Below are 12,974 nucleotides of genomic sequence, written 5' to 3' on the forward strand. Positions count from 1 at the left end.
ACACACACACACACACACACACACACACACACACACACACACACACATACACACACATATCCTATTGGTTCTATTTCTCTGGAGGACCTAATATAGGCATCAATGTAAGAATTCTGAACTGTCCTGATTCCAGTGCTTCCCTTCTTTGCACTAGACCATACATGCCTAATTCATGTTTCAGAAGGGTGGACATATACCCTTCTTTTTTTTCTCTCCATTTCATTCCTCAGAATGGAAATTCTTACCTTCCCTTCATTTGGTTTTCCATCTACTCCCGTTGCTCCTAGTTTCCCCTCTCTGGTGCTTAGACTGTCAGAGAACCTAGTTCTAGAAGTTTCACAGCCAAGATCTAAACATGTAACCATCTACAGGAAGAGCCAAATATTGGGAGAGGCAGAAGCAGGGAGAGGAAGGGGAAGGCAGAGGTAGGACCTCATGAACCTGTCACAGACTAATTGAGGTTTGGGGGCCAGCTACTCTCCTGCCCCAATGAAAGTAGATGGCATTGACACTACCAAAAACAAAGTTGGGCTTCTGAGGACCCACCAGACAAGAAAAGGAGTGCCTGAACCTGAGGCATGTGGAGAGAACAGAGGGCACTGCCCCTTACCTGCCAGCCCTGATCCATCTCAGGCAGCACACCTGGCAGGGGTCGGCAGAGCAGGAGCGTGACTTCCTGCGAGGCTCCTCGCAGTAAATGCAGCACCTCCTATCAGAAACCAAACCCCACGGTTAGTTGCAGGGCTGTGGAGTGTCCTCCTCTGTGCTCTCCACTATCTCCCGGGCCCCTCTCCCCCACACCTTGATCTGTTTCTCGGCTCCAGAGAACTTTGGAGGACACCGCTGACTTCCCAAAATGCATGGACCCAAGGCCAGCGGCCTGTGGTTCCCACAAAGATGATGCGCCGATACTGAGCTGGAAGTGGCCAAGGTCTGCCTGGGGCCTTTTGATGGCAGCATCTGCCAATACTGACGCCTCTTCTTCAGCGAGAGAGTGAATCAAGCAGATGACTGTTACCATCTCACCCTCCTTTCCCTGTCTACCCACCCCCGCCTCAGGGGCCACCGGCCACGCAGATGCCACCACCCCAATCTCTAAAGCCTGACCCTCAGCCCTGAGCTTCTGCCCAGGGTCAGCTCGGGCCCTCGGAACCTCTCACCTGTGAAACTGCAGTGACTTCCTCTCTGCTCCTGGCCTCCTGCACTGTCACCCACGTCCCTTCCTCCACATCACTAACACGCAGTCGTTCCCAAATACAGATAGAACCAGGTTCTTCTCCTGCTGAACCCTCTCTCTGGCTCACCTCGCTCAACATAAGCACAGCACCCAGAACCTGTTCTTACCTGCCACTGCCTCTCGCCCTGCTCTCTCTCCCATCTGCTCCTCCCTGCACCCACTTCCTAAGCTCCCACCATGCTGAACCTCTTGCTCCAAGCCACCCTCTCAAAGCCCAGGGCATGAGGTTGCCTGAATAGCTCTCATTACCTATCTAGACCATGATGTCTCAACCTCTCAGCACTACTGGCATTTTAGGCTAGATAACTCTGTTGTCAGAGCTGTCCTGTGCATCGCAGGACGTTGAGCAGCATCTCTGGTCTCTACCCACTAGATGCCAGTAGCGTCCATTAGTCGTGAAAACCGTAAATGTCTCGGGTCTTCACCAAATGTCCCAAGAGGCAAATTCACCCCTACCTGGAACCACTGATCTGGATTGATCTGGATACTACTCAGTACCCCCAGCTGCAATGGACTGCCATAGAATGGGCTCCTTCCCCCTTCCCTGGTGCAAGCACTGGAGCAGGGCCTTTTATCTCTCATGGCACTTATTTCCCGCAGTGGGAATTGTTCTCTTGTCTATCCCACTACCCCCGTGAGCTCTGAGACCAGACCGTATGAACTGTCCGCCTCTCTGTCTTCAGTCCCTCACACAGTTGCTGGCCCAGCAGCGGTTCTCCAGAGGATGATCCTGGATCAGATGAAGGATGCAGGATGGATGAAGGTATCCCCACCCTAACGCTGCTCTGAGGATTCTCCACCCCTCCCCATCCCACCTGGAGCCACTCTCCACCTTCGTCTGCCTTGCTCTGTGCCCTGGAGGTAGACCTGCGTGGGCTGCAGAGAGGCTTCCTGCTGGGCTCAGCCAATGCGAGGGTGAACAGGGATCAGAGCCGAGGGGGAGAGGGAGGTCCACGTTTGCTTTCCTGCATTCCTCCCTGTGGGGTTGTCACAGGATGACTATATCCCTGCTCCACCTAGCTCACTCAGCTTCTAGGATTTGGTAACTGCTCCTACCCATCTCCCTTTGGACTTCGGGGGTAGGGAAGGTGAATGACTGCACCCACTGTTCCCAGCCCCAGGGCTCTATACTCTCCCTTGAGTTTCCCAACAATCTCCGCACCTTTATTAAACTTTCTCAGATGGCCCAATTTCTGCCAGGACCCTGACCGATACGTACAATATTTCACTGAGATTTTATGCTATAAGATTAAGAAATGCCCACTTTTTACTTTCTTTTTTATTACATTTTTGATCATACACACGACAACCAATGCAACACTACACGTCAAAGCCGTAAATTTAGTAGAGAAATGGGAAGGAGGGCAGAAAGGGACCCAAGGTAGCCCACTGAGCCCTCACGCCCACCTCTGGGAGTGTGTGTTAGGAGACCTTTAGCCAGCACAGAAGCCAGGGTTTTATCTTCAGTTTCATTACGAACCTACTGAGAAGCAAGGCTTACTCAAGGTCAGATAGTTAAGAATTGAGATGGAAATTTTAATGTGAGGATGTTCTGCCAATTTCTCTCTTTATGTAATCCAAATCCAGGCTCCACGTGTGATTTCCGGGAGCCCAGAGTATTCCCCATGGTGGGGGGCCCTGAAAGGAGCGTGGCTGACCTCAGCCTGCACACAGGACTGCATCCCTCATGGCCTCCCACCTGGAAGTCGAGGCCTTCTGTGGGCCTTCCGTTCACAGCCAGGATAATGTCACCAGCTGCGATGGCCCCATTCTCCTCTGCCGGCTGCCCCGGGAAGAGCCGCTTAATCCTCACAAGATCGTTCTTGAGATGGCCGCAGCGTTCACTCTCCATCTGCACGAAACTGAATCCCAAACCACTGGCGTTCTTTCTTAGCTTGACTTCAAACCTGGGACCTGTGTCGTGGGATGTGAATGAGATCCACCCTTCAGTAGATTACAAATGAAATTGGCCAGCCTCAAAATGCCAATTGTCAAGTAAATGAATTATTCCTGTTTTACATTAAACGATTTCATTTTGCTCATTTTTATGACAGAGTCCATTATACCTGTTATAGGTCAGTGTCATCCAAAGGAAATATGTGAACTGCACATGCAAACCACATACATAATGTCAAAGTTTTCAAACAGCTACATTTTAAAAAATAAGAGGAAAAGGGTAAAATAAACATAATCATATTTCATTTAACCCAACATACCTAAAATATTACCATTTCAACATGTAACAACACAAAAAAATTATTAATGAGGTACTTTACGTTCTTCTTATGAAATAAGTCTTTAAGACTCGAGTATATATTTTATCAGTTTGGAGTGGTCACACTTCAAGTCCTCAATAGGCACATGGGCAAGTGGCTACCATACTGGACGGAGCAATTATAGACAATCAACAAGGTTTATATGTAAAGATATGACTTAGAGACGTACACAATAGGCCCAAATCGTTTAGTAAAACTTGAATCACATATATTCCTATTACCCTTTTAGAACCACAGTCATTTTTTAGTATACTTGAAAAAAATGTTTTGCATAATTAGACCATGGAGATAATCACGGCCAACTCTATGAAAATGTTTTAGCTGTCATTTTGTTCAGCCCTGTGTAGTGACCGTAAGACAAAACAGCTGCTTCTGGGCACCCAAGATGGACACAGCCCAAAGAATTTATGTAGTCTGGCAGCCAGAGGCCTCTGGGCCTCCCCTACTCTGCTTTCACCACCTCAGTTGGCAATCAATCAATAGAGGGACAGAGCACTGATTTATAAACTATGATTTGGGGCAAGAATGAAAGTGTCTGAAGCAGTTAGGTTCAAGTACGTCGTATGACCAGTTTCACCATCACCATCGTCTGACCCCTTTAGCTCATTCTGTATTCAATTTCTCAAAGGCCCTCACTGGAGTGAGCCGAGGAGCAATGAAAGAAGAAACAGACTTATTTTATGCACATGCTTTTCCCCCTCCACCCAACCCCATTGCTCACTATGGTTACCTTGCATTCAACCTGATTTAACGCCTTCAGGAAAATCTCTATAAAGGGGTTGACAAGCAGCTAAGCTGCAAATCACGACGTACTAAGGAAATAAATGTTTTCCTAGCAGGAAACAAAATCCCAGGGAAGTGCAGAGAGGCAACCCATCAGATGATGTGTAATAGTGCCCCTGTAAACTGATCATGGGTTTGCTTTTTGATGTTAGTAACTAGGCTAGGTTTCTGAGGGCCTTCCTCTCCCCACCCACCTCATCTTTACTCAGATTTTTGTTACAAGTGTCTCGGCTGAAACGTGGACCCTTTGTCAGCAAAGGCATGATCCTTTCATTCCAATTTCAACCCCAAATACTTATTTAGACACAAACGTTCCAGCAGCTGATCAGAAATCCTCAGAAGGCTTGGGGGCAGAATTATGCCTGGTCATCATTTTGGGGATAATGCATTTTTTTTATAGGAACATGTTCCATTAGATTGGCTTCCATTGCATCTGAAAGCAGCCGCATGATGACCACCGCTGCTCACTATCTTTTGAGAACCCAGAGGGAGCCTTCCTGCTTTCCCTTTGGAGTTGACAATTCAAAAGCAGCACAGGATGACATGACAATAGTAACACTCAATCCTCTCTCCTCTCACCATATGTCGCTGAGACACTGCTCGCAGGCCTTCCAGGCAAGACTGTTGCCAAGGAAACAGCCGTGCATTCATCTCCCATCCTGTCATTAGCAGAAGGACACTGCTGTGCAGTCCTGGGGCCTCTTCTCTCTAAGACCAGTCTTGCAACCTAGAAGGATGGGTGGACGAACTCAATTTACACCTCATATGGCAACCAGGAGTCTCTCCCTCCACTCGGCAAATGCTTCGTAATTTTCTGATACATCCAGTAGCTGCTTCATTTGAATCTCAAATCAAAATCTCCAATCTAGCTTATCTGTTAGGATCCAGAGCCATATTTCCAACTGTCTGTTGGACAAATGCTCCTGGAAGTAACACACGTACTTCCATCTCAGTGTATTCAAGGCCAAATTCATCTTCTTCCTCTCACTCACCCTCACTTCCCCCTCCTCATTTTGCCTAAAACATTCCTCCTCTTGCCTTTGCTCTCTCAGAACACTGACCTATCTCTCAACTAACCTCCCAGGGGCCACACTTGCAGTGGACCAGCTTTCCCCCTTCTGCCTTCCAAATACCCAACTGGCTTCCAAGGCTTGCATGTTCTCCATCAGAAACATCTCCCTCAGTGCTCCCCTCTCCTCCATTCCCTCTCCTGCTGCCAATGGCCAGCTGGACTGGGGCAAGCGCCCTCTAACTTGACTTCCTGGACCCTATCTCCTCCTCCTTCAGTCCACTCCCCTCAAGGTTACCTGTGGATTGAAATAAGACACAAGCTGAACATGCAACACTCTTGATTAAAAATCTCCAGTGTTTACCATCACCTAAAATCCAAACCCCCAGCACAGTATCCCAGGCCTATATCAATCTGGCCTCCCCCTTTCTTTCTGGTTCAATTTCCCTTTCCTCTTCCCCACACACTGTATACTCCCATTACCCAGAGCATGACCCAGTAGCTAGACATCGCCTGGAAGTTTGGAGAAATTCTGAGCTTCCACTTGGGGGACTTGACCCTGCCAACATCCTCCTGCAGCAATGGTCATTCAGCACCATTGCTGTGACCCCAGAGTGACAGTTCCTACCTGTCATCACCACCAGTATGCTGGCCAAATACATTCTCTAAGCATGTCCGTCAGCAAAGTTCTGAAGAATAGAGAATACTACTAAATTATGACTTTGTTCTCAAGATATGTCAACCAAGGTCGCCAAGACAAGTAAATCTCACCACAAAATAGAAGAATGGTTTGGGAAAGGAAGCAAAAGGGGGCCCTTCCACCCCTCTGTTTGCCAGAGGGGTCCCTAGGAGCCCTTTGCATCTCTGATGGTTGCCCAGTTGCCTAGAGGGAGACCCCAGCTCTGTGGCTTAGGCCACCATCGCAAGTAAAGGTTCCCACCCTCAGGCGGAGGATGGGACAGAGTGTAGTGACATCCAGATGCTGCCTGGGCATTGCACAGAATGAGGACCGAAGGGTAAATGCTCTTGGCATCTTGAATTTCTACCTCTTTGTAATAAAAGGACCCCTAGGACAGTGTAGCCTGTAATTACACAGGTTGACGGGAACAGCATGAACTTGGGCGGGGGTGGGTGTCGGCACGTGCCAAGGCGGGAGCTGAGAGGCTCTGAGAGCGGACGGAGGCATTGGTCAGTTACAGCTGGAGCAGAGGGTGTGAGGGGGCGGCCAGGCAGGAGAAGTCACTTCACTCGGTCAGCTGAGTACAGCTGTCTGATTCCAGAATCTAGGCAAGAGACAGTAAGCTTTTCAAGGCTCCTTAGAGGAGGTGAGCTTCTCTGCCTGGGAACATCTGCCTGCTTCCTCCTGACTTTCACACCTCCAAAGAAAAGCGCTGGTAAAAGGAAGATGTGAAAGGAAAAAACACAGACACAACAGAAAGTCTCGGTGGTTTCCTGCCTACCCCCTCCCACCCAGAGACAACCACAGCTTCTGATGCTGTCGAGGAAAACTCTGGGGGGAAGGAGAGCTCCCCAGTAACCAGTAACAGTGCACTCACCTGCCCAGAGCCCTTGAGGCACTGCACGGCCTGCTTGTGGGTGAGGCCACACAGACTCACTCCATCCACCTGCAAGAGCCGGTCACCTGGGAGGGGGACAGATGTCATGTCCCCGAGCTCCTGGGGCTGCAGGAAGGACTCTTCTGCGAGGCCCCTGCCCAGCACCCCTCCACACAGCCTCAAGGAGGGGTAGGGAGCTGAGCTGGGGGGAGCCCCGCCCGGGCCCTGCCAGCCTCCCCTGTGAGCACCTGCACAGATCAGCGGTCTAGAAACCTCTATCCTTGGCTCACAGAGCAGTTAAGCCAGCTAACAAGTACAACCTTATCCTTTCTCCCGATTTCCTGGGAAACCATTTTTGAAAGTTTTTTCAAGTCTCTTAGGGGTGATATTTATATCTCCAGGATGTTTTTTATTTCAAAAAACCTCAGGGAGACCTGGTTGATGCCAGGGACCCTGGAATTCTAGGGAAAATGGAGATAGGTAAGATCGTAGGTGCCCTTTTTAGCTCAATTCTAGCCATTTTGGAGAACAGTAAAAATCCACCCCCACTTCCTTCAGAGCAGTGGATGTGAGGAAGGGCAGAAAGGAGGCTTGCTGGTGTCCTCCCCGGATACTTAAGTGGAGGTCACCAGTACCTGCTCTGTCCTCCATGGGGAGCATGGCTTCTCCCATGAAAGCCAAACAGCAACAAGTTTATTTAAAATTTCATATTTTTAAATCACCTTATGTTTCCCAAGCATTTGGGCCCCATGTTAACATATCAGGTAGGTGGGTCAGGCTAAATCATCTCCTTTTCCAGGTAAGGAAACCATGACCTGGAGAGGCAATCATTTGCACAAGGCATCAGAGTGAGAGTGGGGCAAGGCTTGACGGCTGCACCCCCCAGGCCGGGGCTCATCACACCACAGAACGCAGAGCCCAGCGTGACTCCATCCTCACCCTGCAGGATCCGCCCTTCCTTGGCTGCTGGCCCTCCAGGAATGATGGATTTCACGTAGATACCTCCACAGAGCACACTTGTGTTAATGCCACCCTGGAAAACACAATGAAAAACTCACCACCCATCTGCCCCCTCCTGAAGGGGCCTCCCCCACCTCCCTGACTCAGAGAGCTCCCATCTGCCTTCCACTCTATCCCATCACCTCATCTCCATGTGACACCATCTTATATATTCACTTGTTTGTTTAGGCTTTATTATCCACTGAGCAGAAGGTTAGATGCTCATAAGAAGTATAACGATATGAGCCGTGTGAGGGAGCGGTGTCATATCCAGCCCAGCACTGGCCAATGGCAGGTGCTCAGAAATGAGTCACGTCAATGTACCACATCGTCTCTCCATAAGCAGTAACCAGCAAAAGTGGATACAGCGATAGGCCCAAAGGCCCAAAGGCTGGTGCCTGGCATATTCTGTATCCTTGTGTGTTGGTTTGTGGATACAAAAGCAGAATTCAACCACACAGTATTTTGCAACTTTTTTTTTTAACTTAACAATAGATTATGAACATCCTTACAGGTCACTAAAGATCTAACTTTATCTTTTTCTTCTAATTTTTCCACGTATGTATACACACATACATAAAAATTTTTACATCAGTGGGATTATATAATATCATTCTTGTACAATTTTTATCCTCCCCCCTCCCGGGTCTGCCAGATGGAGCTCAGAAACCAAATGCAAAGTGTCTGTCCTGAATGGAGGTCTTACCAACCTGCCGACCAGGGACCACCCCATTCACCTTTGGCTTGTGTCCCTGAAGCACCACAATGCTACCCTCTCCTTATTGTCCAGCATAACCATAATTCCACCCACACTGCTTGGAGTGTCTGCTCTTCCCAAGTTTGCCATTGGTCTCCCAGTTTCACTTTGAACTCCCATCCCTCACTGAGGCCCCCACTGACTTTCTTGGTTCATCACTTCTGACGTGTTGCTTGTACCCAGTGATCAGTGGGTTATCAGAGGTTGGCACATGAGTGCAATGCCCACCAAGACTCCAGATGAACATCTTTCAACTGTTTACTTTCTAAGCTCTCCTGAGAATTCTTACAGTCACGCTGAATCCAAGTGTCCCATCTTCCTTAACCAGCTCCACGAAGTAGATTTCACTGGCATTGTTTTCTGAAGGTGATAGAGGACACGAAGAACCAGTACCCTGCCACGAATAAACAAACAAAAAGAAAGAAGAAGTGAAGGCGCTGGCCCTGCCTAAGCAGATGACACCTCTTAGCTCTCACCTGCTCTCAGGAGCCAGCAGCATTGCACATCAAAAAAAAAAAATCATAAGTTTCAGGGCTGGGCCAACAGGGGATTCACTCTCCGCTTAAGCAGTTCCTCCCTGTATGACTTTGCACCTGTCTCTTGGTCTCTCCAGACTTTTTCCCCAATCCACGGAACTGCAATGAGAGATCACCTTCTAACAGTGAGTATGAATGATGCCCAGCACATAACAGGGTCTCAATAGATTCTCTCCTGTTTCTATTCATGACGCAAATATCGTTATGAGAACTGAAGTCATCTAGACACTCCCTGGTAGCTTCACACATGACACCAGTCAAGTGAAGGCATGCTGGATACCAGATACACAGCAGCTTCTGGAGCAGAAGAAAACCTCAGGAGGACCTTCAATCATCTCTAGCAAGAGTAGCTATACTGGGTCTCTACTTTACAGTGGTTGAATGCTTGAGAGAAGAACAGAAGAGAGTATTTTCTACCTCATGCCAGGCATTTTGCTTGGTGCTGTGACATGCATGTCATGTTGATTCATCCGTCCAGTCATGCTACGAGATTAATTGAGCACCAAGAGAAGGTGTACATCCCCATCCTGGGTGATGGAGGAGAGCTGACACAAGGCCTGCTTTCAAAGGTGTGGGCAAGCAGTTAAAGAAACCGATGAGGAGAGCTAAGCACCCCGGGGCTAGAAACAGCGGATGCTCTTAACTTCCCTGAGCCTGAGGAGCGAGAGGGGGGATGGCTGATGGAATTGAGCGAGTGGTAAAGAGCTCGAGGGCAAAGAGCTCCTAACAGGAGCTGTGTTCTTCAGCAGAGGGTCACAGCCAACCTGAGCACAGGCAGGGTGACAAGCCAGTACTCACTCATCCCCCAGCTGCAGGCTCCCACTAGACTGTGAAATAAGAGAAAACCTGTATAGTGGTCTCTGCCCCCCACTCCTGGCACAGAGCTCCTTCAACCCTTGTACTTTCCTAAGTGATGTATGTGGAATCTAAAAAAACAAACTCAGAAGCAGAGTAGTGGATTGGTAGTTGCCAGGGTGAGAGTGAGGGGTGGGCAGAGGAGAGTATGGGTGAAAGTGTCAGAGGGTACAAATTTCCAGTTATAAGGTAAATAATTTCTGGGTATGTAACGTACTGCATGGTTACTATAGTAGTTAGAAATACTGTATTGTATATTTGCAAGTTGCTAAGAGAGTATATCCAAAACGCTCTCCATACACACGCACACACACACACACACACACACACACACACAATTTTAACTCTGTGAGGGGATGGACCTGCTAACTAGCCTTGTTGTGGTAATCATTTTGCTATATATGTGTGTGTGTATCTATACATATGTACATATGTATAGACACACACATATATGTTAATTATATCACAATAAGTGATAAAAAATAAAATACAGGGATGTCTAAATTAAAAAAAAAAATTCCTAAGTGATAGGAGACTAGGAGCATCTTTTGTTCTAATATTTGGTCTTTGACCTCAGTTCCTGACACAGAGCTCTCAAATCCCTTGAAATTTTCTGGGTTATAAGAATGCCTTTTGTTCTAAAGAGGGAACTCTGGTTCCTGCGTAGCTTCAGGATGGGGGCTGGTCACCAGAAAACCAAGCCATGATTAGAAGCTTGAAACTTTCCGCTCCACTCAACCCCCCATCCTCTGGGAAGGCAAGAGGGGCTAGAGATTGAGCTACTGATGCACCATGCCTGCGTGCTGAAGCCTCCATAAAAATTTCAAAAGTATGGGATTCGTAGTTTCCAGGTTCATAAACACATCTATGCAGAGAGTACGGCACACCCTAACTCCACAGGGGCAGATGACGCTGCTCTCAGGACCCTTCTAGACCTCACCCTATGCATTTCTTCATCTGTCTCCTCCCTTGTACCTTTAAAACATCCTTTATAGTAAATCAGCGATAGCAAGGAACCTGTTTTCCTGGATCCTGTGAGCTGCTCTAGGAAATTAACAAACCCAAGGAGGGGGTCATGGGGACCTCCAATTTGCAGCCAAGTCAGACAGAAGTGTGGGTAACCTGGGGACCGACAGCTTCATTGTCATCTGGAGTGGAGGCTGTCTTGAGGGATGGGTCCTTCACCTGTGGGACCTAGTGCTAATTCCAGTCTGTTAGTGTCGGAATTGCTTGATGTGGAAAACCCACCCAACTGGTGTCAGAGTGTTGCGAGTGGGGTAGTCGTGTGAGATAAAGGAAAACAACTCTCTTTTCCTAGACACAGGGCTTCTGGGCAGAGCCAACCAGAAGACAGGGGGCTGACACAGTCTGTGAGTGTCAGCTCCACAGGGCCCAGAGAAAAACGGACAGAGGTCTGGAGGGGCAAAAGGAGACCTTTCCATCCAGTGTCTAAGGAAACACAGCTGGAGTCTGGCGGCCCTGGGACTAAAGCAGACAGTTCTCTGCATGCCAAAGCTGGCCTTTGTCTTCTTCCTCCTTGGTGTGTTGTCAAGAGCGAAGGCAATGAGTTGCAGCTTGAGGACTAACTAGAGACCAAGAATACAAGATGTCTGATTGTCCATGCGTTGCCCTCTGCAGAAGCCAGTTCACAGTTAAAATTAGTGACCGAGGACACTGAAACCTCAAACACTGAGCCCTGGCACTGCACTAGAAGCTTTGCCTTTTCCCCTTTATATTCTTCTCAACAACCATGCACTGTAAGTATTTATTTCCTGACATGGCAAATAGAGAACAAAGGGGGACTTTGGAGCCAAGGCTGTTGGGCTCCACAGCCTGTTCTCTTTCCTCCAGATTCTAGAGAGTGAAGCAAGGGAATGATTACCTTTAATGGTGGAGCAGACAGCTGAGGTCTCAGCCTGGGCATTAAGCTCTGAGTCCGAGCCATTTCCAGTTCTTCAATATTTCTTTCCTGGTCTTGTGTGTGTGATGAAAAACTTCCCAGGTGCCCGTTGCTCAGGCTGTCTGTAGAGAAGACCCCAGAGTTGGCCGTGCTATTCTTCTCCTCGCTTGAGGTATTTCCACAAACACCTATAAAAACAAGCCAAGAAGAAATCAACAGCTTGGAAAGGCTGGCGTCTCAGTGGCATTTCTATGTGGGGCACAGCATTTTCCTCCAATGACAGAGAGACCTTTTATAGCTGCTGGGAGCCATGTGAGTTTAGCACCCATGAGAGATGATGCTTTTAGAATAGAGGAAGGGACGATTCTGGATGTGTTCTTGAAACTTAAATAGCGCTTGTGTGACCCAATTATGAAAACACAGGAGCAACGGATGGTTATAATGGCAGTTCCCCCTTTTTAAGCTCTTGCCACATATGGGCACCACACACACACACACACACACACACACACACATATATTTATGTGTGTGTATATATATATATACACATGTACATATACGTATCTTTCCATGTTTTCAACACACCCACCAGGAAGGTGTGATCCCAGTTCATACACAAGGAAGCAGAGTCAAAAGGATTAAATCTTGCCCAAAACCCCACAACCATCATGTTGCTCTTAAAGCCAGCCTCTTCCAGACTCCCTGCTGAGCACACCTGTAATCACCCTGTGATCCAAAGTTCACCGTGTCTGGTTCTTTGGGGGGAACTTGGTACTAACCAGATGGTGGACTCTCTTTGGGTGAAGACTGGGCCACTGATTCCTATTTACCCCATGTCTGACCCTTGAGCTGGCACAGAGCAGAGGAAAGAACATGAGGTCAGGAATCACTAGGTAAAACCCTGGGCAAGGTAATTCACATTTTTGGACCTCAATTTCCTCATATCTAAAATAGAGATAATCTCAACTACCTCATAGGGTTGGTGAGGCTTAGAAATTAAATATAGAGAGATGTTTATACATGTAGAGAGAGAGAGAAAGAGATTACAGCTTAGTACATAGTACTA

At 48.0% G+C, this 12,974-nt stretch overlaps 2 protein-coding genes across 2 annotated transcripts in view; both read right to left on the bottom strand.

Annotated features, from left to right (window-relative positions):
• The window catches only part of LOC113615758 (putative protein FRMPD2-like), a 16,231-nt gene extending 9,160 nt beyond the window's left edge, over positions 1-7,071 (bottom strand). The window contains exons 1-4 of the mRNA XM_027098522.1: positions 6,862-7,071; positions 4,876-5,023; positions 2,937-3,151; positions 611-709 (exon numbers count right to left, since the gene is read on the bottom strand). Coding sequence (XP_026954323.1) covers positions 611-709; positions 2,937-3,151; positions 4,876-5,023; positions 6,862-6,969 — 570 coding nt within the window. The 5' untranslated portion in view covers positions 6,970-7,071. The remainder of the gene's footprint in view (positions 1-610; positions 710-2,936; positions 3,152-4,875; positions 5,024-6,861) is intronic.
• A 568-nt stretch (positions 7,072-7,639) lies between these two features.
• LOC113615769 (FERM and PDZ domain-containing protein 2-like) overlaps positions 7,640-12,974 on the bottom strand; it is a 97,331-nt gene continuing 91,996 nt past the window's right edge. The window contains exons 22-24 of the mRNA XM_027098532.1: positions 11,891-12,096; positions 8,907-9,011; positions 7,640-7,894 (exon numbers count right to left, since the gene is read on the bottom strand). Coding sequence (XP_026954333.1) covers positions 7,640-7,894; positions 8,907-9,011; positions 11,891-12,096 — 566 coding nt within the window. The remainder of the gene's footprint in view (positions 7,895-8,906; positions 9,012-11,890; positions 12,097-12,974) is intronic.

The sequence above is a fragment of the Aethalodelphis obliquidens genome, unplaced genomic scaffold, assembly GCF_003676395.1.
Source record: "Aethalodelphis obliquidens isolate GAN/ISIS:26980383/991018 unplaced genomic scaffold, ASM367639v1 scaffold124, whole genome shotgun sequence".
NCBI lineage: Eukaryota > Metazoa > Chordata > Mammalia > Artiodactyla > Delphinidae > Aethalodelphis > Aethalodelphis obliquidens.